This window comes from Chaetodon trifascialis, chromosome 3, assembly GCF_039877785.1.
Source record: "Chaetodon trifascialis isolate fChaTrf1 chromosome 3, fChaTrf1.hap1, whole genome shotgun sequence".
NCBI lineage: Eukaryota > Metazoa > Chordata > Actinopteri > Chaetodontiformes > Chaetodontidae > Chaetodon > Chaetodon trifascialis.
This window is the reverse complement of record NC_092058.1, coordinates 15,483,067-15,508,388: the sequence shown is the minus strand read 5'-3', so window position 1 is coordinate 15,508,388 and position 25,322 is coordinate 15,483,067. Positions and strand designations below refer to the sequence as shown.

The 25,322-nt window shown below is 42.9% G+C and overlaps 1 protein-coding gene across 4 annotated transcripts in view; it reads right to left on the bottom strand.

The window, feature by feature from the left end:
- The window catches only part of celsr2 (cadherin, EGF LAG seven-pass G-type receptor 2), a 62,177-nt gene that overhangs the window by 24,861 nt on the left and 11,994 nt on the right, over positions 1–25,322 (bottom strand). For all 4 annotated transcript variants that reach the window (XM_070958267.1, XM_070958266.1, XM_070958265.1 and 1 more), the window contains exons 2-5: positions 14,836–15,543; positions 6,973–7,195; positions 1,616–1,731; positions 1,417–1,505 (exon numbers count right to left, since the gene is read on the bottom strand). In XM_070958267.1, coding sequence (XP_070814368.1) covers positions 1,417–1,505; positions 1,616–1,731; positions 6,973–7,195; positions 14,836–15,543 — 1,136 coding nt within the window. The remainder of the gene's footprint in view (positions 1–1,416; positions 1,506–1,615; positions 1,732–6,972; positions 7,196–14,835; positions 15,544–25,322) is intronic.

The following is a 25,322-nucleotide window of genomic DNA, read 5'->3' as shown; positions in this document are numbered from 1 at the left end:
CAAGACCCCACCCCCCCATCACTTCTTCTGGCTAAATCTGACACAGCCATGTTATCATAGACACTGAATAGAAAATGTGAGCAGCGGGGGTGTTGCCTGGCAACATCTTTATGATGCAAAGTGACTTCCTCAATAGACTAAAATGTGACATCCTGTGTGTTGGTCCTGGCTGGGAAAGTAGTGAGAGAGCAGAGACAACAGCTCCATACATTTCCCCACTGATTGAGTTGTTGTGATGCTCTGATAGAGAAATGTATTAATCAAAACATACATTTAGCCCAGTCTGAAGCTGGAAAAACATTCCCACTCTCTAGCTTTCATTCATTTTCTCACCCCCCCTTCTCTTGTCTGAGTCTCTCCCTCCGTCAGTGTCTAGTTGGCGTGTTGGCTCTTTTCCAGATCATCAGCCTGTCAGTGCCGATTCTTTAGTCTGACAGAGCAGCAGCGCTGAAGAGGCAGTACAACAAACGTACTCAGCTCAGAGTTTCCTGTCTGCACTCTGGTGTACACCCACTGCAGTTACCCCTCTATAGATGTCCTAAAGATGAGGTTTCTATTGAGAAAGCGCGTGAGCTGCCAGCCATCATTGCCGCCTATAGTGCAATAAAACTACACTGTCTGTCGTCTGCAGCGGATCAAACCTGTGACCTGATTTCACTCTGAATGTCCTCTGTGACTGAGCCTGGTGCTGGTGACGTGCACCTGATGAGGGGAGCAGCAGCAAATTTGACCAAAGGTTTGTCAGGTACTCTATGAAGAAACTAAAAGATGGAAACCTAATCATAGCATAGTGATGGTTCACCATGCTCACCTTCATCTAAAGGAACAGTTTGGCAATCTGGGAAATTCACTTATTTTCTTTCTAGCAGAGTGTTAGATGAGAAGATCGATACCAAGACTAGAACAGGGGGAAACATCTGTCTGGCTCTGGCCAAAGGTCACAAAAGCCATGCATACACTTGTCAGTTTCAAAAAAAACAATATCACATGGTAATTAGTGAGTTTTACTGGTGCTGGTAAGATAATTTTGTTGTCTTCAGATGGAGCCAAACGAGCTGTTAGTTAAGCTAACAGTCATCTGGCAGTAGCTTAATATTTACCAGGCAGATATGAGAGTGGTATCAGTCTCCTCATCTGACTCTGCAGAAGAAACAAATATGTACGTGTATCTCCCAAAATGTCTCCCAAACTTTTCCTTTAAACCAGCAAAACTGGCAAAATTGAGAGTTCTCACTTGTTGGATATTTATTTACTTAAGATGCAGTATAAGTACATATAAGTAAGTAAGTCTGAGATATTAGCTTAAATATACTGTACTTTTTTATATTGTTAAGAAAAATACAAACTATAAAAGATTTTAAACCTAATCATAAACTGCTGTTTGAGGAGTTTCCGTTCACTTCTTGTGGATCGTACCTTGTTGTAATAGTGCACCTCCACCACGTGCCACTGGCCGTCACTGACGCCGCCGATGATGAACGGGGAAACAGTAGTTTTGGTCTCACCTGGGAAACAGTCAAAGGGGTGAATGACTGCAGCAAAAATGGCATGAAACTGATCAGTTCAGCTGATGAACTGATCATGATTCAGAAAGAAGAAGCAACAATCCCTCCACCTGCAGAGAAGGTGAGCTGAATCTGCTCGTTGATGATTTCCATGGCGATGAAGTCGTGTTTCTCATTGAAGCGGCCGTTGTAGAGTAACAAACCGTTGGACTCTTTGGTGGCAAACCTGAAAATAAAACAAAAAGTATTGTCTGTGCTATTGAAGTTTGATATTCACCTCATTTGCTGTCCAGAAACTTTTAAGAACAAACCAGTGAGCCACATTGTAGCACGGGGTGACATTTTGATCGATAATGAAATTTTAACTCAATCCTACAAAAAGTGCTGCTGTAAAAACACTCACTAGAGCACCACATGTGTATTAATCCACAGAAGAAAATAGTCCCCAATAAAATGACTCACATTTGAGTGATGTTTGCTAAAAACTACAGTGGCCAGCTGCTTTAGGAAATTATTAAGCCTTTTTAAATGAAACAGATGTCATTTTAGAAAGTGACATCTTCAGTAGGAACAAAAAGGGTTGGTGCCACAAACAGGCAAAATATAGTAAAACACCAGCCTTTAAAAATAAGGATACCAAATAACACGAGTACTGACGTGTACATTATGCTGTCGGCCATGCCTGTACTCCACACTAACAGTGAACAGAAACGGGGCAGTGGTCTGGTTTGACCTATTTAAACATTTCTATACCATCCCCTCACGTTCACCTTGCTTTCCTTCACGCTGGAAGGCTCCTGACACACAGTAATACAGTGTAACGTGCATCTTACTATCATGAAGACGACTTCAAGATTTAACAACGCTGAGGTTTCACGATGATCACTGAACAGATAATGAGGTTAATCATGAACGCAGGGCCAAGTGAGAGGGAAAACAAGTGAAGGAAAACAGAATCTGCGTGCCATGAATAGATATCACAGAGCACATTAAACGACATACTCCGGCACAGAGACAGAAAACTAGGGCAATGTCAAAGCAGCAGGGTGGGGGAAATGCATTACTGCAAGTAAGAAACACAGGAAGACAGTTCAGAGTAATGACAGCTTCAAAATATATTTTCTCATGGAGGAGAACACAGACAGCTGCCAGTGCCGTAACCACAGCCACAGAGTCAGATTTCTGTTTGCATCTTGATGGTGAAACTGGATCGCCCTGAGCCGCCCTGCTGCATGGTCCTTGCATATTAATGTACATTTCTATATATCTGCGCCCACATGGTTCGAACTCTGCGACCAGGCGGCCAACGGTCCCTCGCTCTCAATCCTGGATCAAAGTATGTGGTGAAGCGCATGGTTTAAAAATATCATGCTTTACCTGTCAGCTGTGGTCTGCGGTCGTAAATCTGATACGGTGGAAATGGGTCACTGTGATGTGTGAAAGTGTGCTACAGTGAAAAAAAACAAGCATTAACGACTGGATTTGTTCATCAGCCATCCCACAGGGGACCAACAGTGAGTTTCCTGTGCACATCTGCTGGCCGAGACGCACGTGCGACTTACTGGCATCTGTATTTTCTGGTCATTTACTCCATCAACATGCAGCTTAATTTTCTTCGCAAGGACTGAATTATTATTTCAGAAAGGTTAATGTGGCTTTGTTCTTTTTCGAAACCCAGCAGAGCTGCCGTCTCCATTTTTTTTAAAGGCTGTCATTCATACATCCAAATATCTACCCATGGTCTCAGACAACAACCCCCCCCCCCCCCCCCCCCCCAGCCTTCATGGTTTGAGGGTAGACTGTAAATGATGCTGTTTGTGCAGTATTCTTGAGCTAGAGAGGAGCCAGGGGCCACGGCACCGCTGACCTGCTTACTGAGAAAAACGATAATCGTGACCTCAGAGGAAAGAGGATGCTGATGCTCCAGCTGATAATAAGAAGAGCGACGGAGCACAGACACAGACAGAGCAGTCAGACGCCTTCTATATATCAAGCAAAAACTACTCAATGCCAACTAGAATTATGATCTAGAGTCTACTACTCCTCTGTGGGCTTCGAGTCTTTGACGGATCGATTTAAAAGGCTTCTCCTCATTGCCCCCTGAGCCCTCTGAACTATGAGAGTAATCAACCGGAGCTAAATACTGAATCAACTAGCATCACTGCGTGACACATTAGGCACCCATCAGTAAAAATAACAACCAGTCTGCCCTTATGTAGGGAACGGTGTCACGCTATGCTAACATGCTGCACTGCACAAGACGTGTGCAGTGAGGAGGAAACGAAAAAGAGCCCCCTGGTTTCACAGTGTGTAAGTGTAAAATAAAGATACAACGATAGATGATATGCTTTATATAATCTGGAAAAAAGGAGAAGTCTTATTGCACTAATACTTAGAAAATGTTGAATTTTAGCTGTAGGACTTGCAGAGTCAGTTGGCCAGTTTGGTCTGGACTGAAACACCGCAACTATTGGATGGAATCAGGTGACAGAGGTACAGAGGTTTACAATTATACAATCCTCTGAGTTTTCCTCTAGCCCCACCATAAGGCTGACATTTGACAGTCTCAGATATTGGATGAATTGCCATGAAATTTGCTACAATCATTCATACAGTTGCTGCCAGACGGTGAATCAAGGGATCCCCTGAGTTTTCCTCCAGCACCTGTTTTATGCACATTTTCAATTTGCACATAAAAAAAAACTTTGAGTTGGAAACAAAGGAAATAAAAAAAGCCAAAATATATATTAAAAAAAAACATTTTGCACCTGGCTGAAAAATTGGTGTGTCACTAAAATCAAAATGTGACAAAGTACAAGGGAAAAGCAGATGAAGCATGAGACTCAAAGGTCCCCCGAGGAGAAGGATGCTACCATGGCTGTAGACCCTGCCTGGTTCAACACATGCTCTTGCGTGAGCTGAACCGTGAGCAAATATTAGAGAAATCACGATGAGAAAGAGTTTAACTCCTGATCCCATAACACTCTGTACTTTGTTGTGAAATCTCAGCCTTAATTGCAGAGCTCAACAGACAGACCTGCTACAGAATGAGACCTAAAATTTGCCGTTACTCTGAGTGAACAAGATCCACATCCTGAGCCGTCATCATAACAGGAGCTCTTTCTGGGAGAACCTGATCAGTGCCGGCTCAGGTGACAGAGACACTTGTTGACCTCACCTGCCTCAAGCTATCGGCGCCTTTTACACAGCAGCTACTTCACAACTTCGGTGACCTGCCAGTGAAACGTGGACCACTTTCAAAACTGGTTTGAGCAGTTCTCCATCAAAAAAGACAGTCATCTGAACCTGGCTTAAAGAAGGGCCGAGTCCATAAAACTCACAAGGGGGGATATTATTTCCACCAGAAGCCATTGTGAGTGTCAACCCCTGCCAAGCACGTCTAAGGTGACATGTATCACAATGAGTTCAGCAAAATGGCCGAACACACTCCCTGTGATACCATCCGAGAGGCGATACTTGTTGTCACTTGTTGTGACAGAATATCAAACGGAACAGGCTGCTTTTATCGTTGATTACATTTCATCACATGGAGAATTCATGCAGATTGTGCGTCCTGCTGTCTTTGCATGTGTTCAGTACATGCGGCTCATCTGCTCATTTTTAAAGGCCCTCCCCCTCCACAAATCACCTCCAGACCAAATGATCAACTGCAAAGATTAAAAGCTTCAGCTTCAGTTTCCCAACCTGCTACACCTGCATCATAATAACTGATTGACACAAGCAGGGCGGTTGTAAGAAAAATAGAAAAAGACCTATCCATGCTAAGAGGCGCCACCATAATGTGAAAGCAGAAATGAGAACAAAAAGAGCATAAACCAAAACTGTCTACTTTAAAACCAATGCAATAAAATTCACATGAGGCATTTGCAGGTTTCCTTTTTCTCTTGGTGCTGTGTAAGAAAAAGAAGGAACCTTGGGCTCAAATCTTTGCTATTTTTACTAAATGCTAATTATTGCATGACATACCACCTCCACTTCTCAGAGAAAGTGCCAGCGTTAGCAATGACTTCGCTGTTTGCAGGTCTCATGTCATAAATATCTCAGAGAAAAGTTCTGCCTGAAAACACCCTGAACTGAGATTTATTTTCAGTCTGTTAATCTCCAGATGGAAAATGAAATCAAGTGGTCATTATCTAGAATACCCCCCCCCCCCCCCCCCCCCAAAAAAAAAAAATATTGGAGTTAAAGGAATCATTTCACATTTTGGGAAATAAGTTTATTCACTTAGCAAAGTCAGCTGGCGAGATTGATACCCTTCTCATGTCTGTACAGTGAATATGAAGGTACCACCAGCTGCTGGCTTAGCTTAGCTTAGCATAAGGACTGCAAACAGACGGACACAACTAGCCTGTCTCTGTCCAATGACAACATAATCCAACTACAAGGACCTCTAAAGATCACTATTTAAATGCTATGTCTCACTTGTTTAATCTGTACACAAACTTTGAGCAAGGCAGGCATTAGGCATTAGAGTAATATCAATCCTCCCATCTAACGCTTACAAAATTCCTTTATGACTTATTAAACTGAGGCAAATGTATTTGAGTTTCTGATGTAGGGTGTTATGCAATATGTTTGGATTCTTTTTTTTCTTTTTTTGGGGGGGGGGGGTGCTGTTAAAGCATGCTGTTGTACAGCCCTCTGAGACTAAACAGTGATTCTGGGCTATTGATTTGACTTGACTGCATCAACGTAATACCTAAAAAAATCCACATTTCTTAAGGTATTCCCCACAGAATTACAGTGACTAAGAGAATAGAAGCTGAAATGCAAAAAAAAACCCCCAAAACACACTGAACATTGAAGAAGAAAAAACTACAAAACTACACTAATAACTAGCCTGAAGCTCACAATAAAAAGGATCCTAGTTATTAAAGAACAACTCTTACTCGCAAACTACAATAACAGCGTTGCTAACATACATAATGAGAGCACACTCATCCAAAGACTTGGTGAGGGAGACTGGGCTGAAATAGGCCAGGCGCTGACTCACAGCTCAAAGTGACCAGTGACACTGACTGTAATAAGATCAGACTCTTGGCTGTAGGATTAACATCCTCATGTTATGCAAGTCTCCTCTCCAAAAACACAGCGCCTTCTGCTCACCTCCTGTCCAACTTTAACATCCCAGCCTGCACTTCAGTACAGAATGCACACCTCTAATGTGCAGTACGCTTTCGCAGTTGTTCTGTATTTATATCACAGGAACTAGAATCTGATACCAAAGTGGCTCTACAGAAGATGGCTGTTGTTCAGTGAGCCCATTATTGCTATTAAACACCATTATGGTTACATAAATGTGAGGTGGGGGGAGCACACTTCAGCTGAAGAGTGCGAATGCAGAAGTAGGATGCGGGGGTGGATGAAGAGTGAATCACAGATTACTGAAAGGCGATGGTGATCCAGGTGAGCTGCAGATTGTTGCAGGGGAGGCGGTGGTGCTTACGTGAGCGAGAGGGTGAAATGAAAGCGCTGGCGGAGGCCCTTGAAGGTCAGGAAAGAATGTGGGGGGAAGTTGCGTGTGGTCATCTCACAATAGGGTTTCTCATAGCCGCCCGGTGGACACTCGCACTTAAACCCGCCGACCAGCAGGTTGACACAGGAGCCGCCGTTCTTGCAGACGCCTGGTGCACAGCGGCCCGAGCGGGACGACAGCTCGCAGCGCTCTCCTGGACATAGAGAGGTGAGAGGCGGAGGGAGAGGGAGAAAGAAATGAGGATTAATATTGTTTGTGACAAGCAGCATCACCTCAGTCATCCCCCGTGGCTTCCACCTCAGGGACTCCACACCGCTATATATGCTTTCTATCTGCCACTGCAGAGGCCCCATACGGGTCCTATATGGAATATACAGCGCATACACAGCTGTATATTCCATACAGCTTCAAAACACAGAGGAGTGGCTGAAAATTAGATTATGACATTGTTGACTAAGTGTATCAGAGAACCCAACAGTCTAAATTATGAGTACAGTTTTCTTTTCGACCGTGTCTGCAGTTTCAATCTTTCTCTCTCCTCTGTGTCACACGCAGCATGACTCCGCTCTTCCCTCTGGGGAAAGGGCTGCAGTTTGCGCTGCATTTAAATTCAGTAGGACAACTTGATGTCTGAAAGCAGTGAGTTGGAAGTGTGAATGCATTCTGACTCCGAAGCCGTCAAACAAAATTACTGCAGTTTCTGCAGACTGTGAAGGCTCACGATGATTACTTTCATCTCTTTCACACCTAACAGACGTTTGATGAGGTCGTTGTTTAATAAATGTCGCTCAGACATAAAAAACAAGCACTTGTGTCCAACCTTTCTATCCAACTCTGCAGTCAAAATCTGATTTACACAAAGTTTCTTTCGATGTATAATCTATTTTAATGCTTTACATTAAAAAGACTTGTCAAGGGGAAGGTAACTAATGCATCTAACAAGGAATTTGCCAATCGCTTTCTCAATAAATTGATTTATCATTTGGTGCAAAAAAACAAATCATCAAACAGTCACTGACGAGTTCAAAGACATTTTTCCACTTTCGCAATCTGTCTGTCTTCTGTGGTAACTGAATATCTTTGGGTTCTGGACTGTTTACTGGTAGAAACAAGACATCTGAAGACCATTTTCTGACACTTTACAAGCAAAACAATCAATTGATCAATGAGACAACAATCAGCAGATTAATCAAAGATGAAAATAATCATTAGTTACAGCAACTGATCACACTGAGCTGAGCCGTGAGGGGCGGAGTGAGACAGATGACCAGAGGCCAAAAAAGCCAACAGTGATCAGGTTGAAGGGGAAGAGCAGCACAACAGTGTGCCAGACATGCGCAGACAATGACACTGTGTCCCTGTTGAGCCTTCATCGTCCTCGTCCCCGCAGTCTGCCTCACATTTGCCGTTTGTCTGGACCCTCCGGATGGGAGGCTGCAGCAGTTGCTCAGGCGAGACCGCACGCTCTCCCATGCGTGAGCTGGAATTTGTGTCAAAGCCCCTGAGTCAGCAGAGTGGAAGACTTCCGCCGTGTAATAACAGCACTACTGTAGCACAGACGCACAACCCACAAACACACAGGCCACATCTTCACCCAACACCACCGGCACACAGGTCCTCTACTTACCCTTTGACTGCTAATCTGTTAAGTTTCTTTGTTTCATTACTGTCATTGGGAATACGTCGTTTCAGCCAGTGCAAACTCAAGAAATGCTGGATGAGATGTTAAAGGAGTAGAAAATGTCACTGAACAGTTCATAATTTAGAAAGATCATTTAGGACCACGGAGACAAAGAAACTTCATTCATAAAGCAGCCATTAAACTTCCAGCTGCAGTTCAGGATAAGACAAGACAAATTATAAAGGACTTTAATTAATCAATTAATGTTTTACAGTTTAGTAATAACTTCTTCTCATTTCTAAATAAACCAAACCTGGCAGGGCTGTGGGGTGCTCCCTCTAAAAAGATGGCTTCTTTTGAGAGCTTAGATCTTGTATTCACAAGGAAGAAGTGCCTCCCGTGAACTGTTGACCTCCCAAAACCTTTAGTTAAAGATTTACTAACATTTAGAACTGCAGGATTGACGGCCTGTTGTTAGGCAGGAAAAACCTAAACCTTTTATTATGAAAGATTCATTCATGGAGGCTCCTCTGACTTCTTTGGCACCCCAAAAGCTCTTTTTAAGTTATGCTTTATAATGATTTAGTCATCTGAAAGACACCTATGAATTGTCTTTTAACCTACTGTCATCAGTGACAGCTTTATCAGTGTGCTGTATTCTGAAGTGGTGTAAAAACCTGTAACATGTCTCTGTGCCTCAGAAGCAACAAAATGGAGCATAATAGCCACTCCACAGGACAATCTGCTGTCATGTTCTTACTCATACGTCCCGGTGACAAATAGCTCGTGCTGGCCAGCCGGCTGAAAAATGAAGCTTTTCTCTTACAGTGCTGTCTGCCTCGTTATTAATTCAGCAACTTGCTGTTGGCAATAAACTACTGGTGTTTCTTTAAGCAGTCGCAGTGGTCAAACATTGCATCAGCAAACAGAGCTGTGGAGATGCTCAGATGGTGCGACTTCAGTTACAGTGACACTGAGATGTGCTTTGCTGTGGAAAATACATTTCTAACAGTACATTTTGCCACAATTCAAGATACAATCTGCCTCACTGAGACCTGTTAAGATGCCGTTCGGTGTTCAGTTCATCCTATGGGACCGCTCCAGCACAGCAGCTTTATGTTGCCAGGTGAGCGGCGCAGCGGGGCAGGGATGGGCTCACAGTCACAATTCTACAGAATATCCCGATCAATAATTCAAACACGTCTCCTCTGCTCTATTTACGCCCCTCTGTAAGTCCATCCCAGTGCCCACACCCTGTGTTTGCTGCCAGCATGAATCATTAACGCAGCAAATCCAAAGCCAGGATCCTGCTTTTATTTAGACAGGAGACGCTTCAGCACTTTGCCCTTTCATTTCTGTTTTGGGTTAATAAATCTCTATATATTCACTTGATTAAACATATTGACTGTACATAAAAATGCATTGACTGCAGATAAGCATTTCTGCCCATAACTGTAATCAAACTGAGAATGAAGGTGTGGTTGGATGGATTAAAAGATATGTTCAAAAATCAGGCTGAGAGCACTTTGTGATCGGCAAACTGTAGAACTGAATGAAAAGCTTCTGAAAGCATTAGAGCAAAGCGTATCACGGAATATAAATTAAGATATTAACACCTCCGCCAGCGCATTAGCAAAATTATTTTTGTTTTCCTCAAACATAAAATAAAAAAAGCAGGTGATCATTTATCTACAAAATGGATTTGTCGCATTTAATGGCTCTTCCAGTTCATCATAAATTGATCCCAGAGGACCTTCACACACACACAGAGAATAAACAAAATGTGGCAAATAAGCCGATAAGCATTTGGCTTACTAAATGAACCACTTTCTAGAATTCAACCAGTGCAGCAGATAAAAGCACTTAATCATCTCAGACCAGAACACATAAAAGCAGTGCTCAGTTGTTCAATTTTAGATCATTTAAGCCAACCAGAGAATTATCAAAAGGTGTACAGTTACAGTGCACCACACCTGTGTGCAAACTACTCCTGCAGAGGAGGTCTCTTCAGAGATCTTAAACCTGAACAGGTGTGTGTGGGCTGCTAGGTAACAGACGAACACCGAGTGGGTGGATCCCTCCAGACGCACCAAAGACAACAAGCTCGGGGAAGCTGAGAGCAGGATCCACACTCACTACAGCAGAGACTCGACCTCTCAGGATTATCAAACTGAATAATGAGATCAGGTGATCAATAAAAGAGCAGATACGTGACCTTGAGCTGTAGCTGTGATCAGATCTTCTCCTCACATTACAGGCCACCTAGAGCCTGCACTCGAACACCTCTCACAACTCTGCTGCAACAAAATACCTGGTGCACCTTTTTGATAGAGATGAGTTTTCTTATAACACTTTTTGGCGCTCGAAGCAAATAATCTGAGACATTATTGCTGCAGCCATGAAGCGCAGCGGTTCTCTGCTGCATCCCTCTCCCCTTCTTCACTGTTGTCACTGTTGAACACACAGAAGCACATGAGACCGTCCGAGGAGCACGTGAAAGCATTATCATCAGGAGATGATAAGTCGGGTTGGTGCGTCCAAACACAACAACAGAATGCAAATAGTGTGATTTTAAAAACAGCCCATGTGTCTGGCAGCCTTTTTGTTTATCCATGCCATCTCTCAGAGACTAATTGTAAAGGCTTTCAGTGCTTGGCAGGTGTTGATTTCAAACACTGGTGTGAGGTGAAAAAATGTGTGAACGTTCACCAGTGTTTGCTCCAAAAGAAAGTCTGCACATTAAAATGGCACAAATGCATTCTCCATTAGTGAATGAATTACCGGAGAAACATAAACAGACTTTCTCTCCACAGATAGATGGAGGTCTGCAGTTAGCTGATGAACGACCAGCACAAACACACGCAGGATGGTGCGATTTCACACAGTCTTTGAGTCTTTAAAAAGAAAAGAAAGAAACGCTCTCCCTATGTGTTTCAAGTAAAACATGTGTGAAAAGTAAAGGAGGATAACAACCTGTTGTTCAGCGTCTACAGAATGACTCAGCCGAGCCAAATCATTCACTCTGTCCTCCTGAAGCACGGCGAAGATGATGGCTGTTATATTTTTTCATTTTCTTTCCTGCTACCATCTGGCAACGCCTACGGTCCAACAGTCTCACACACACACACACACACACACACACACACACACACACACACACACACACACACACACGCACTCACGCACGCACACACACACACACACACACACACACACACGTCCATGCACCATTAACATATACCACAGATTGTCCATCCAACTTTCTTACACACGTAATCACAGCTATTTGGCACTTAGCTACCCACCCGATTCACATAGAGTGAGCAATTTAGCATTCACACACACGCACGCAGCTTCCAAGCCCCACCACAGTGTGGAGACTAGTGAACTCGACGCTCAGTGAAGCAGAACCGTGGGAGTTGTAGATCACAGAGGAAAATACATCAAATAAAAGCTGCCTGAACGACCCTGTTTGATCAGACAGTCTGACAGCGTGATTCAAACATCTTAAATCATCAACTTCATAACCATATTCAACTCTGAAGATAACCCGACAAGTCCCGCATACTGGATCTAACAGCACCTGGATAACAACCCCCTACCGAAGGTGATTAATGTAGTTGACCGTGGGCTGTGCTGCTTTCAGTGTAAGCAATTGAAAATACACCCACTTCACCCACTCGCGCATTCACTCTCCGTCTCTGCCGATTCACAGTAAAAGCACCTGCGGTTCAGCTCCGACACCCACAGCTGTGCATAAGAATATGTAAGTGCCACTCAACCTGGACTCTGAGTGACTGAGCCTACGTGTTCAAATGCCGACACTGTTTCAGGCTTTATAAACAGCGGCACAAATATGTGAAAACTTTTAATGTTTAATGAGGAACAACGGAAGTGGTGCCATTACTGAGCACAGAAACAACAACAAGAATATCAGATTTTCAGTTTTCCATTTTTACTTCTTTTCTGGGAGCAAACACGATCTTAGCTAAAGTAATCATTTCTCAGGTAAAGTGAAAATCAGATTTCACAAGCAGAGAAAGTGAAGTGGCCCTTCACCGGCACCAAGTGCACAGCTGCTGCACATCTGCACTTGAATGCAACGTTAGTAATGACTGGCCATCTCAAACCACAATAATAGAGAATAACTGTGTCACAGCTTATTTTTGGTTCATTTCATTCATTCTATTTAGTATTAATTTTAGTATTTATTTAGAAGTGTTTCACAGGAGAAGTTACAACTGTTGAACACATAAACACTGAAAAGATCTATTATAATGACCTTCATTGTGGTGTGATACAAAGAATTGACAAACTGCTCATAAATGCTAAATGATGCAGAGTTAAAGTAAAGTGTTACCCTGTAATCACATATAATCAGAGGGTAGTACTCAGAGTACTGTAGAAATAAGGAGTAATGCTAACGTTAAATTCAAGTACACCAAATACTGGAGTAAATACAGTATATTTAGTTATGTTGCACCACTGCATATAATAAACCAATTAGCATGGTGCTTCAAAGACAAGAAGAAACTCTAAATCACATTAAAAAGTCAGGGTTTGACCCACTTAACCTCTCAACAAAAAGATGGGCAACATCTCTAATATTCATCTTGTATAAATTAGCATGTTAAATCTCCTTCCCCTTTAAACTCTTTTTCAACTTCTCCCTTCTTCCTTTAACCATAAAACGAGCGAGCAGACAGCATTTAACCCTTTGAGGATGTGAGGATGTGAATAATTTTTGGGGCAGATGCTGAAAAACAATTCTTACAACTGGTTAGAAATTCTGCTGCCAACAGTAATAAATTAGTTTTTCATTGTGGCTGAAAATAAAAGCCTCTCACTTTCTACATAGTGTGTGCTTTGTGATATATATATATATATTTTTTTTTTTATCTTAGGTATTTTTTTACCACGGGGCATTTTACAGCCAGGGGACACTCTCCATCTGTAGCCATCTATAATTAATATCTTCCTTCCCTTATTCCACTCAGCGATAGTACTCTGGACTGCTGTTGTTTTCTTCACTGCAAAAAAACAATTCAGCACAAAGTAAAGATTTCTCTGTGAATTCCCGGCCTTTAAATAGACATCAGTGAGGAAACAGAGGTTTGTTATATCATCTGTCTTCATGTTCTGTGGATGCTGGCTTTGAGACACTGTCCACTCCTACAGCACAGGATGAACTTTTGAGTGTAGGTGTGAATAACTGTGCAGGTATACGGATTATTCAGTGGCAGAAGGACACAAGAATTGGATTTTGACCAAAAATGGAGCAAAATTAAGTGTAAACAAACCTTTTCAGCATTCACAAGCACCGTCATTCAAGTCAGACATAAAACAGCCACTTGGACATAATCTTGTAAATAAACCAGAAAAGAATGAACAAACAGACTGAACTGACGCAGCGTTTAGCTCCAATTAAGGCAATCTCCTTAAAAAATGTACACAAACGCGTGGCGACTGTTTATAGGCTCATGTTTGTTTGGTCACTTCCACAGCGGCTGACTGCAACAGAGATACTCCAATCAATAACTCATCACTCAGCCTTTGTTTGCAGAGCTACGGTCATCAGTGTACAGGACAGTCTGCGTCCATAAAGAGCCAGGTTCAATAAAGAGCTGAGGAGGGGAGTGAGTGGGACAGATGCAGACATTAAAGCCCCCCCCCCCACATGGGGAATTAACATTTTGAATGAAGGCTACATGTGGACATCTTAGCAGAAATTGTGACCTTTCACCCTTTAGTAGCACTGGATGTGAAGACAGGGAAATTATTCAGTGGGAACTTATGTGGACAGATTGCTAAACCCCCCCTCGCCTAAACAGTGATTGTCCAGTCATAGCTAAGAGACGTGGACTCACCTGGCTCTACATGCTAAAGCAATGTGCATGGTGCTGCACTAATGGCAACTTCATTCTGTTTCTCATTTTGATTGTTATTTGAAATGGGAAATTTCACCCTTTCCTTCTAAAAATGAATTTTGTCTTTCTTCTACCTCTGTGTTAAATCACAGATCTATCTTTTTTAAAATTGTGATATTTTAGTGGTAAATCTTTCACCGTTATCATTGTAAATTGCATCACTTGCCGTCGGAGTGTGGAAAAGCTGACAGCCTCTGCAGCAGTAACGAAGGTCAATTGGTTAATGAAAAGATGAAAAAACACTGCTTCATTAGTAATTAAGTTTATGGAAATGAGGGCTCTCACCTGTGTAGTCCTCGAAGCACTCGCAGGTGTAGCCTCCCTCTCTGCTGCGACACACACCGTGAGCTCCACAGGGCTTCGAGTAGCAGAGGTCGATCTCCGTCTCACAGTAGTCTCCCGTGAAGCCGGTGGGACAGCGGCAGCGCAGCCCTGCGATGGGGTGGATGGGCCTGAACAGGATGGTGTCAGACGCAACAAACGGCGCCAGGCTGTCGAACTTCAGCACGGACACGCACTTCATGTAGTTCTCACACGGCTCACGAAGGCAGATGTTGTCATCAAAGGGAAGAACTTCCTGGGAGGAAATCTTAGCGAGGAGGCTGCGGTTCAGGTACAGCCTCTCGTGGAGTTCCTCCGAGCCAAAGAACTCTCCACCTCCACTTTCGACCCCTCTCCCCGGCCTGTCCCCTCCTTGGCCGAGCCCCCCAGGCCGCTGGTGAGCCTCGCCCAGCACAGGCACGGCCACGGACAGGCTGACGTTGAGGATGCGAGCGCTGACGTCCGTGTCGTCCTGGATGTTAAAGATGACGACATCTTCAGGGGCGGCAGAGAGGACGCGGGCCACACCGTCCAGGAACTGGGCGAGCAGCAGGGAGAGGAAGTGCTCCTGGGAGGTGTTGGCCAGCCTCAGTGTGATACTGTTGGACAGCATTTCATCGGTGATGATGGTGACTTGGAGAAGGCATTGGGCTGACACTGAGTGGACGCCATCTGAAACCACAGGAGAACAAGAGTCAGTAACATCAGACGAATGGAAGTTCTCACTGATATTTTGGAAGTGAGTGACCCAAAATGAGTCGTCTCTATAAAATCAGTCAGAACCATTGTTATTGGGTTGGATGAAGATGGTCTGATAACCAGTTTCTATGTTGTCACTTGATGTATTTTATGGGAGTTTGTACGTTGGGTTTATGCATTTGTTTTACTTATTTTAATCACATGTTTTATGTATTTTATTATGTTTTATGTGTCTCATATTCAAGTCTCTGCGTGTTCCACGTTTCACTGACTGCAAGACAAATTTCACTGCAGGGTCGATAAAGTGAAGTTGAAAAATGACTGTGAGGGAAACAACTGACTAGACTGAATTTATAAACTTATGACAGGAAGACTTTAAACCGTGTCACATGGTTTTACCAGCTGTCATAGAGGCTGATTTGTTAACATCAGAGCTTGGTAGCAGTCACGATTTCATACACAGCACTTCCTTCAAAAAAGCATCACTCAAACTCAAACTGCTGATGAAGTCTGTGTGAAATGGTTGAAAATTCTTGAAATTGCTAGTAAGTGGACAATGAGCTTGGAAATATTTTATATTTTTGTGATTATCAACAAATCCCACTAAAAGACCAACAATGTTTTAGTCCGTCTCTCAATGCTCTCTGACTTGCACCGGTCATGAATATGTGCTTTTTCAAAAAAGGCTAAATAACTCTTTAAACAACAAACACTACTCAGACAGGAGTAAATATTGTATTCGTTGGGGCCTATTTTCAGATGAGGATTAATACACATTTGGTGCTCTCATGAGTTTTTACAGCAGCAGGGTGGTATTTGTGAAATTGACTGAAAATAAACCACAGTGCCTACATGATCACAGTGATGACAAAAATGTCATCCAGTACAACGGTGCAGCTCATTAATGTGTTTTTAGGCAGAGACAAATCCTATATCAAATATCAAATACTATATCAGGCTTTGGACACGCACACAATACTTGTTTGTGAGACTGAAGGCATCCCTTTTTTTGGTCTTTTCGTGGGATCTGTTGACAATAAGAAGCAGACCTATCCATTAACTGACAGGATGTTTTCATTCTTTTCATTTGATATTGTACTAAAAACCAAAGTCGCCAGCGATTGAAGCATCAACACATGGAGCAGCTGCTACAACGGTAAAAGCAGGATAGATGCAGGTACGTGCATGGTGGAGGATTTACCCAGCAGCTGCTCCGGTATCACTGGGCTCAGGTATGTGCAGACACAGTAACGTTGCTGCTACTGTGAATGCAAAACCAGCCGATAATGAAGGACTTTAAAAGCACAAATTGTTTACATAATCAGACACTTTGATGGGTATGAACACTCTTTTTGGCTCAGATGAGTGTTTGTCTGTTTTTTTCCTCATGTGCCTGAACAGATAACAGATGTGTGCCAAGACTACGAGAGAACAAGTCTGTGTTTTCTTTCAATACATTCCAACTTTCTAATCAGCAATTTCACGCCTGCATTCACAACGAACGCTTTCTTTTCATTGTCCGGAAGCAGAGATGCTCCTTCATTATACATGCCATACTGAAAGCCTTAAGTCTCAAATTCAACAGTTACAGCATTTTTCAGCTCAGCAAATCTCTTTTATCTTGTCTGAGGGTAGATCCTGTTCATGTTTTATCTTCCATACATTCACTTCTTTGGCTTTGACTGTAGACATGTAGCGTTTTGTCTGCTATTCTACAGTAGACCTCGACTGTACAATACATTAAATCCCATGTTAGGCCTTTATTAACCAAATAGGATTTACAATGTAGATGTTGCTGAATAAAACATACATGATTGTGTTACATGATGTTGCCTTGCATACTTTGCACATACTGTAGCTGACGTGGCCCATTTACATTGACTTATGTCTTCGTTAAGCTCTTCTTGCTTGTTTTTATGGAGCTTTTCAGCTGAAAGTCACTGGCCGGAGCAGTCTGAGCCCTGCTCACTGAGGAGTAAAATTATAATGAAATCCATCACAAACATCAAAGAACACAAAGGGAAGTTCTGTAAACTGCCAACAAGCACAAAACCAATGGATCTGAGTCAGCTACAGCTTCAATGTTGCTCTAAATCCAGCAGATACAGAAAGTCTGCATCAAACGTACGACTGAGCCTGGATCGTTCAGCTCTCTGCCCAGTGACAAGGAGTCAGAGTCGACTGTCGCACAACAAACAGTTTGCTCTGCATCACTTCAGTTCTGCTTCCCTTTGGTTCAACTCACGTCCCAATCCATTTCAAACGAAGCAGTTGAATGTGCCTTTAAAGGTTGTTATTGTCGTTAACGTCACTGAATGAGTTCTCACTACATTTTCATTTCAAGCATCAAACTGCAAAATTTCATAATATGCCTGAGCTCACTCATCTTGTCAAAACCTGGACTATATTTGATGTTTAAGAATCCCTAGTGGTTTTGTTTTGGATTATGTATTTGCATTTAGCAAACACGAGCCTGTGTGACATTTGCTGAACCGCTGCCACTGTGTGAACAACTGGTAAATATGGGAAAAATAAATACAGGCAAAATCTGAATTGTTTTCATTTCCTGTCATTCTTCAGTCAGTTACCTTTGAGATGTCATCACTGATCTGAGTGAGCTGACATGTGGCTTAACCGGAGCACACAAAGAAAAGAATCACAAAGTCTAGTTACAGTCTGCTAACATTAACCTCTGGTCCTCCCAAACCAATGAGGCTATGGAGGTTAAACTCCTGACTGTACTGAACTGAGCGATGGGGCACTTTCTTGCTTACTAATTCAACTTTTCATTAGTTTATGTCATTCTGTCTCTCAAAAGTCTCACTTTGAGGTCACAGGGAGAGGCCACTATCATTTTGTCCATCTCACCGCTGCAGCTTTCTGGAGCCTCAAGAGCAAACACAGAACAGGCTTAATCAAATCCAATGTGTCATGAAAACAAGCCTCTGCCTCTCCCTCCAAAATAATCAATGGGACGCTTTGTTTGGGGCGTCTGGACGCCGGCCAGAGAGCAGAACCTGCGAGCAGAACTCACACAAACAAACAGCACTGCCCAAAGTTACCAGATCCCTGTTTTGGCACTTGGAGAGTTTAAACACATAGTGCCAGGGAGGGGGGAGGAAAAGGAGGAGAATGAGGGAGGGTCATAGAGGAAGTGAGAGAGAGAAGCATGTTTGACACGGCTTTAATCCTTCTGCTTTCAGTCAAGTGCTTCCAGCACAGTAATAATACAGGGCCTTAGCAGAGGAAGTGGGGAAAAAAATCAAAGGACAGAGACGAGCAGGGTCGCTCCTCCACTTCACACTTTACTGTAAACACACACACACACACACACACACACACACACACACACACACACACACACACACACACACACACCTGTGTACACAGGAAAACACAGAACATCAGAGGGAGCCACGACAGAGGCAGAACAACTCATAGTTCAGCTTCCAAAAAAGGACAGATTTACAATTTGATATGCGCAGATTATTCTTATGATTAATTGATGAATCCTTTCAGGCAGCGGTTCCAAACTTGGAGGTAAAAAAAACCATCCGAGTGGCCACAAAATAATAATAGAAACAGTACGAAAAAGAGATTTTTTTTTTAAATGCTTGATAGTTTAACTTCTTCAGTCCTCTGAAAATTATCCAATTAAAACTGACTGAGGGAGGAAAATCTGAAACTGCTCACATTTCACTGACATGTATGCGTGACACATAGAATATATTTTAAAGGGTCTTGGGGGAAAACACTTGGTAAAAAAAGACAAGAAATTTCATCGCTAGAACAAAAACTATACTTTGTTTTTAACTTCTCAAACAATCACACAGATTTAAACTGTGACCTTCATCACCTCGAGATGTTTAGAGAGAAATTCCTCAAAAAAATCCTCATCAGTTACATTGCCGCCACACACACACAACACACACACACACACACACACACACACACACACACACACACACACACACACACACACACACACACACACAGAAAGGCCTTATAGAGTTCTCCAGGCAGTCAGAATGTATCAGTGAAAATCTGACAGTTTCATTTATCATGATTTCTGGTTTTCGACAGAGGAGCACTTCATCTGCTGAGCCTCACAGGAAACAAAATTGAGCACCTGCCGTAAAGCAGTGGTCTTATTACACTTTCACAGCATTGTGAGAGTAACGTTTTACTCCCTCTGGACACTGAACTCCTTTCCATCCTGACAGAAACCCAGCAAACAAACAACTTTCTACCTGAGCCAAACACAAAAAACTGTTCTCTCATCATCCATTCAAGTCATATTAGAACTGATACTCTGCTGCAACGGTAGACAGAAAAACACTGCTCGCAGTGAACAGAGGTAAGGCCACATATTAGGACAGACATCGCCTTAATTATGTCCTCTGCCAATTCACATTCTTGGATGGGAGCTCGGGCAGAGCTCCACACGTAGTCGCAGCGCTGGGAAACTGAGCGCGAGGAGAATCTCCTCTGAAAGGAACCAGACCATCCTTCAAAGAGGTCATTCTCCACGGAAGGATCCTCCGCTCAGGAACGGAGGGTAAGCGGAGCGTTTTGGGCCAAAAAGGAGGAAAAGAGGGATGCTTAGTTGGTAAGGAGACAAGGTGCCAGCTCTGAAGTGTGACACTGCTTTCAGCCCAGAGTTCAACCCCCTCTGGGCCTCTGGGTGCCAGGAATGCTCTCAGCTAGGAAGTGGCGCCAGGGAAAAGATTAAACACACACTGTGGCTGCAGGACTGCCAAGGCTGTGTGGCATTGTGTGTGTGTGCATGTGTGTGCATGTGTGCGTGGGTGGGTGATCCATACGTCAATACAAGCAGAGCAGAGAGTGTATATTGAGGCAGTGGAGGTTTAGTCATCACAGAATCAGTGAAGGTGAGGGAAACAGCTTCATGGCAGTCAAATTAAACAAGCAGAGTCTGTATTAAAGTATTGTGTATTAAAACCCCCATAACTTACTGATTTTGGTGAGTTCTGTACTTTTAAATGTAAAGACTGATTGAAATCAAAAAACGCATCACTCTATTAACAAAAACAGCTGATCTTACATCTTTGAGGCTGTGGGTCGACTGTCTTCACCAGAAGGTCAAAGCGCTATTTGTTAACCTCAAATCCTTGAGCATGAAAACTAAACACTTTGGAGTTCGTTGCTCATTTTCCTAAAATAAAAAGAGGCAGATCAACTGAGCCGAGAAATCCTACAAGACATGTCCGGCATGTATAGAAGAAGCGGACTTGTTTTGATTTACAGAGACGCATCTCAGAGACACACAGAGGCCATGTCTGACTTTAGGTGGAGCCCCCCGACACACAGAAGATGAATTATCAGCCAGGAGGTTTGGGGAGGGGAGGTGTACGCTTTTTTATCTCTGAAATATTAATGATGCCCAGTTTCAACCATCAAGAGAATAATGAATGACAAATAGTCCACTGACACAATATTAAATGAACACAGAGGGACTTGAGGAGGGAGCGTTTGCTATAAAGCCACAAATAGTCAAACCAGGATATGTGGACCTCTGTTTGAAGCCCACATGGGATCTTAGTTTCGGAGATTATAGACTGCTGAGAGTGAGACAGAGACAAAGACATAAAGAGCAAATCGGTGAGACTGGCCTAATTAGACCACAAAGTTGCCATCAAATCTCCCAGCTGAATCCCAGAAAATGTCAACAGAGTCATGGTGGATAAAGATCAAAAGGACTGTGTGACCAAATTGCTGAGGACAGAGACATCACCCACAACAGCATGACAGTAACCCCGACCCTACTCAGGGCTTCGGCCATGCTGGTGAGTTTATCACTTACTTATGCTCTGCTCTGTCTGATCAAAGATTATTTGGGGATTTTTGGTCTATGTATAGGCCTAGAGGAGAACATTAAAGACAGGCAGGACACAGACAGAGGGGACAACAAGCCAGAAATGATTTAAGTCGGATCTGAAAACTCTGAACTCTGTGGACAAATAAGCTACCAAAGGACACAGTGTGAAGGAGTCACCTTCAAAGGAGTCAGCATCAGCGCAGATTTCTGCTGCAAAACTAATGGAGTATATAAGAGGTGTTCATCAACAAAAAGCAGGCAGCTGCATTCAAATGACTGAGGAAGTGGGTGAATGTACAGTATACATATGACTTACCATTCTCCATCAGAGTGTGTGTGTGTGTGTAAAGGTCAGTAACACTGACATGATGTATCCTGACTTTACACGACAGAGATGTGCAAAATGCACTGTTAAACAAGTGCACATTGTGGGACAAGGACACATTTGACATGTCCTGCGCATTCAGGCAAAAAGAAAGCGGCATGCTGATGACATCATGAACTATGGTGGTGAACATCGTAAACATTGCATGTGGTAAACATCAGCAGGTTAGCGTTGTCACTGTGAAGATGTTAGCATTGCACTCACAAGCAGCAGTGTGCCTACACAGAGCTGCACAGAACCTCTAGCATGGCTGCAGAGTTGTTGTATAACTTTAGTCAACTTTAGTCAACCTAACAAGAGCAAAATCTAACATTTCAGCTACAGTCATGTTGAGGTAGTAGCTCTGCTTACGTTTGAGAAAAAAATACAGCCTGTCTATAAACGGTCAACATAAAAAGAAAACCTGTTAAGCTGCAGTCTGAACTTACTTCTTTAAAATCACCTTCTTCAGGGGTTAAAAGGCAGACAAGATAGTCACATTATATCTACATTATAGTTGTTACTGACTGCGTCTTGCTCAGAGATACTTCAGCAGGGCAGAGACCTCAAACCGTACAGGTTAAACACTGAGCCAATGAAAACACCTTCCAGTTTTTTGTGGGGAGGGGAAACACATTAGAGACGCTGTAAAAATGCCATTTATCATGATGACAGTGGAGAGCCACTGATAAATAATCACACTCAAGCAGCTCTCTCAAGCAGCCATTCATCACGTCTAATGGCGCCACGTTAAGAACGCCACAATCAGACAAAAGCGCGTTAATTCTGTGATCCGGAGCGGCCGATGCTCCCTCAGAGGCAGCTGTGCGTTTCTCTGCACAAGCGTGTCACAATGAGGGGAACCTCCGGGTGAGAAGGTAATGAGGTTGAGCAGAGCCTGTCTTAGTTGTTCAGCATCAGTACACTACAGCATACAGCACACACCGAGTACTCGCTACATCAAAGAGCGCAAATCTGGGATCCCATTTCGAAGATCAATCGGGAGATCATAAATTAAAAATCACTTTGGAGGGAGTTTACAGCCTTTACAGCTCGCACCAGTGAGGCGCTCTGCAAAGTTGCAAGCTTTTAATGAGTTTACCATTTAGATCTGAGCGGGCAGTGTTACTTCTGTTTGCTAGTTTGTTTCAGGATAGATCAGCGAGATCTGGGCTTGAATTTATCACCTTTCTAAGAACTGCACTTAAAAGTACCTTGAATAAATGACAGAGTAAAAGAAATGATCACTGAAAGTGAAGAATAAGACTCATTTCTGAAGTCTCCTATACAGCAAAGTGCATAGTGACCTTTAAGAGCAGCTCTGAAATGATCGATCAGTTAAGATACCTCGAAACCCTCGATGCCTGATTGAAATCAAATGTGAACACACAGACATGATACACATGTTTTTAGACTACACTTACACTTCCCAAAGATACCATAAATGACAACAGATGTCCAGAAAAATGGCTAGAAAACAGATAAAAATGAGGCACCTTATAACCTGAGAACCTTCCATGACAATCATCACATTTTTAAAGTTTCTTCAGTATCAAAGTAAGCGCAGTCCTCTGTTCATTCATGGGCACTGCAAACAGGAACTAATGATAGCTAATTCAGCTGACTTTTAATAGTAAAATTGAATAGAGTATACTGATTCACAGCATACATGACAATTTCTAAAACATATCTCAGAGGGTGTTCATCTCTGTTTCTGTGCCAACATTTTAAGAGGTAAGACATTTGATAAATAACTAGTCAAAACTACTTTTCTGTCTTTCACCTAAATCTGAAATGTCCCTTTTATAGCAGTCTGATGAATGGCCTTGGTTCTGAAAGAACAGCTGTCTGTGCCAGGCCTCTGCAGCTGGTATTAATGGTAAAAACTAAAAAGCTAATACAGTGTGAAGGTACTATCACAAGTGTCAGGTTTGCATATTGCTGACAAACAGCGAACCGCAGAGTCCACACAAGGTCACAGAGAAACAACACATCCATCCCACGCGAGCAACCAAACAAACCACAGAGATATGACCTGAGAGCGTACAATCCCTGTGGGGCCAACAACAAGACACACTTTCATTTAATTAGAATTAAATACTGTGCCCTTGGAACAGCCTTGAATCACATACATTAATTACTGTGGCTCTGCTGCTGTATGTGCATGAGTGTGTGTGTGTGTGTGTGTGTGTGTGTGTGTGTGTGTGTGTGTGTGTGTGTGTGTGTGTGACACTGACTAATTTATTACAATTCACTTGTTCCGTCTGAAGCTTTTGCCCTCCACACACAGGAATCAGTTGTGTCGTCACCTTGACATGTTTATGGCCGGTCTGAGACTTAACCTTACAGGTGCCGGGTCGTGTCAACATGGGGTCACAAGTGACATCAGACGAGGTCGAAACACTAGTTTAAAACTAAAGAAGACAACTGGAGCACCAGCTGTTCTAACACACACTAACCTAAAACAAATGAAAAGTCAAGCTTGTTAAATTTCTCCATGTAGTCTTGCTGAGGAAAACGAAAATGAAGGCTCAAATGCCAAACTAATGCTGAAGACTGTTTTCAGAGCATTTTCTGTTGCCCTTGGATCGTTGGGATTTTATGGGAATGGACCTCAGGTGGACATGCAGGAACAGAAAGCACCCCAGCAGGACAACAGGCTTAATCTTCCCCTCAGCAATCTCAGGTTCAATTAACAGCCCAGAAAAGAAGAAAGAAAAAAATCAGTCCTGGAGAGACACTAATGAGGGCTGATGTGGCTTAAAGATGGAGGAAGCAGAAGTTTATCATGATGCTGGAGTTCAGTGGCTCAGTGCTCTGGCACTGTTTAAAATGGTTTAATATCTGTTGGATCAAGCTTATCAGATGTCTCCTTCATTAAAGCCAAGTGCACTTTCTTTGGTGTTGATTTAATTCAAAAGCTGGAATCTCAAGTCCTGGTGATCAAAAGAGGTGCAATGAAATGTGTCTGAGGAGCGGCCTGCTTAAATTAACCAGGCCTGAAAGGTGAAACACACTCAACTGCTGCCTGAATGGAGCCTGACGACTGGTCGGGGGGCCCCACACACCCCACACACCCCACCCCCCACCTTCTCCCCTTTTCCTGACCCTCCGACTAGACCAGCAACGGCTGAAGCTGACAACACCACCATGCTCCACATAAAATACTTTAACGACTCTTGTCGGGCCTCCATCCACCCACAGTGGCTCACATTACCATCAAACCAACAGGAACTGAGAAGAGCTTCTAACCCAGGGCTATGGCCCACTGCCACAGCCAGGATTTTCTCATTTATTTAATTTTATTCCAATAAAATAATATAATAATAATAATAATAATACATTTTATTTGAAAGCGCCTTTCAGGACACCCAAGGTCGCTGTACAGAAAATATACAAACAGTGATATAAAATACAAGATAAAAACAAGATACAATCAATAGGGACGGGGGACCGTGTGAAGCAGTTTATAGAGAGTAGGCAAGTCTGAATAGATGAGTTTTGAAAAAAGAGACATAAGACTTAAAAGTCACACATTCATGACGTCGC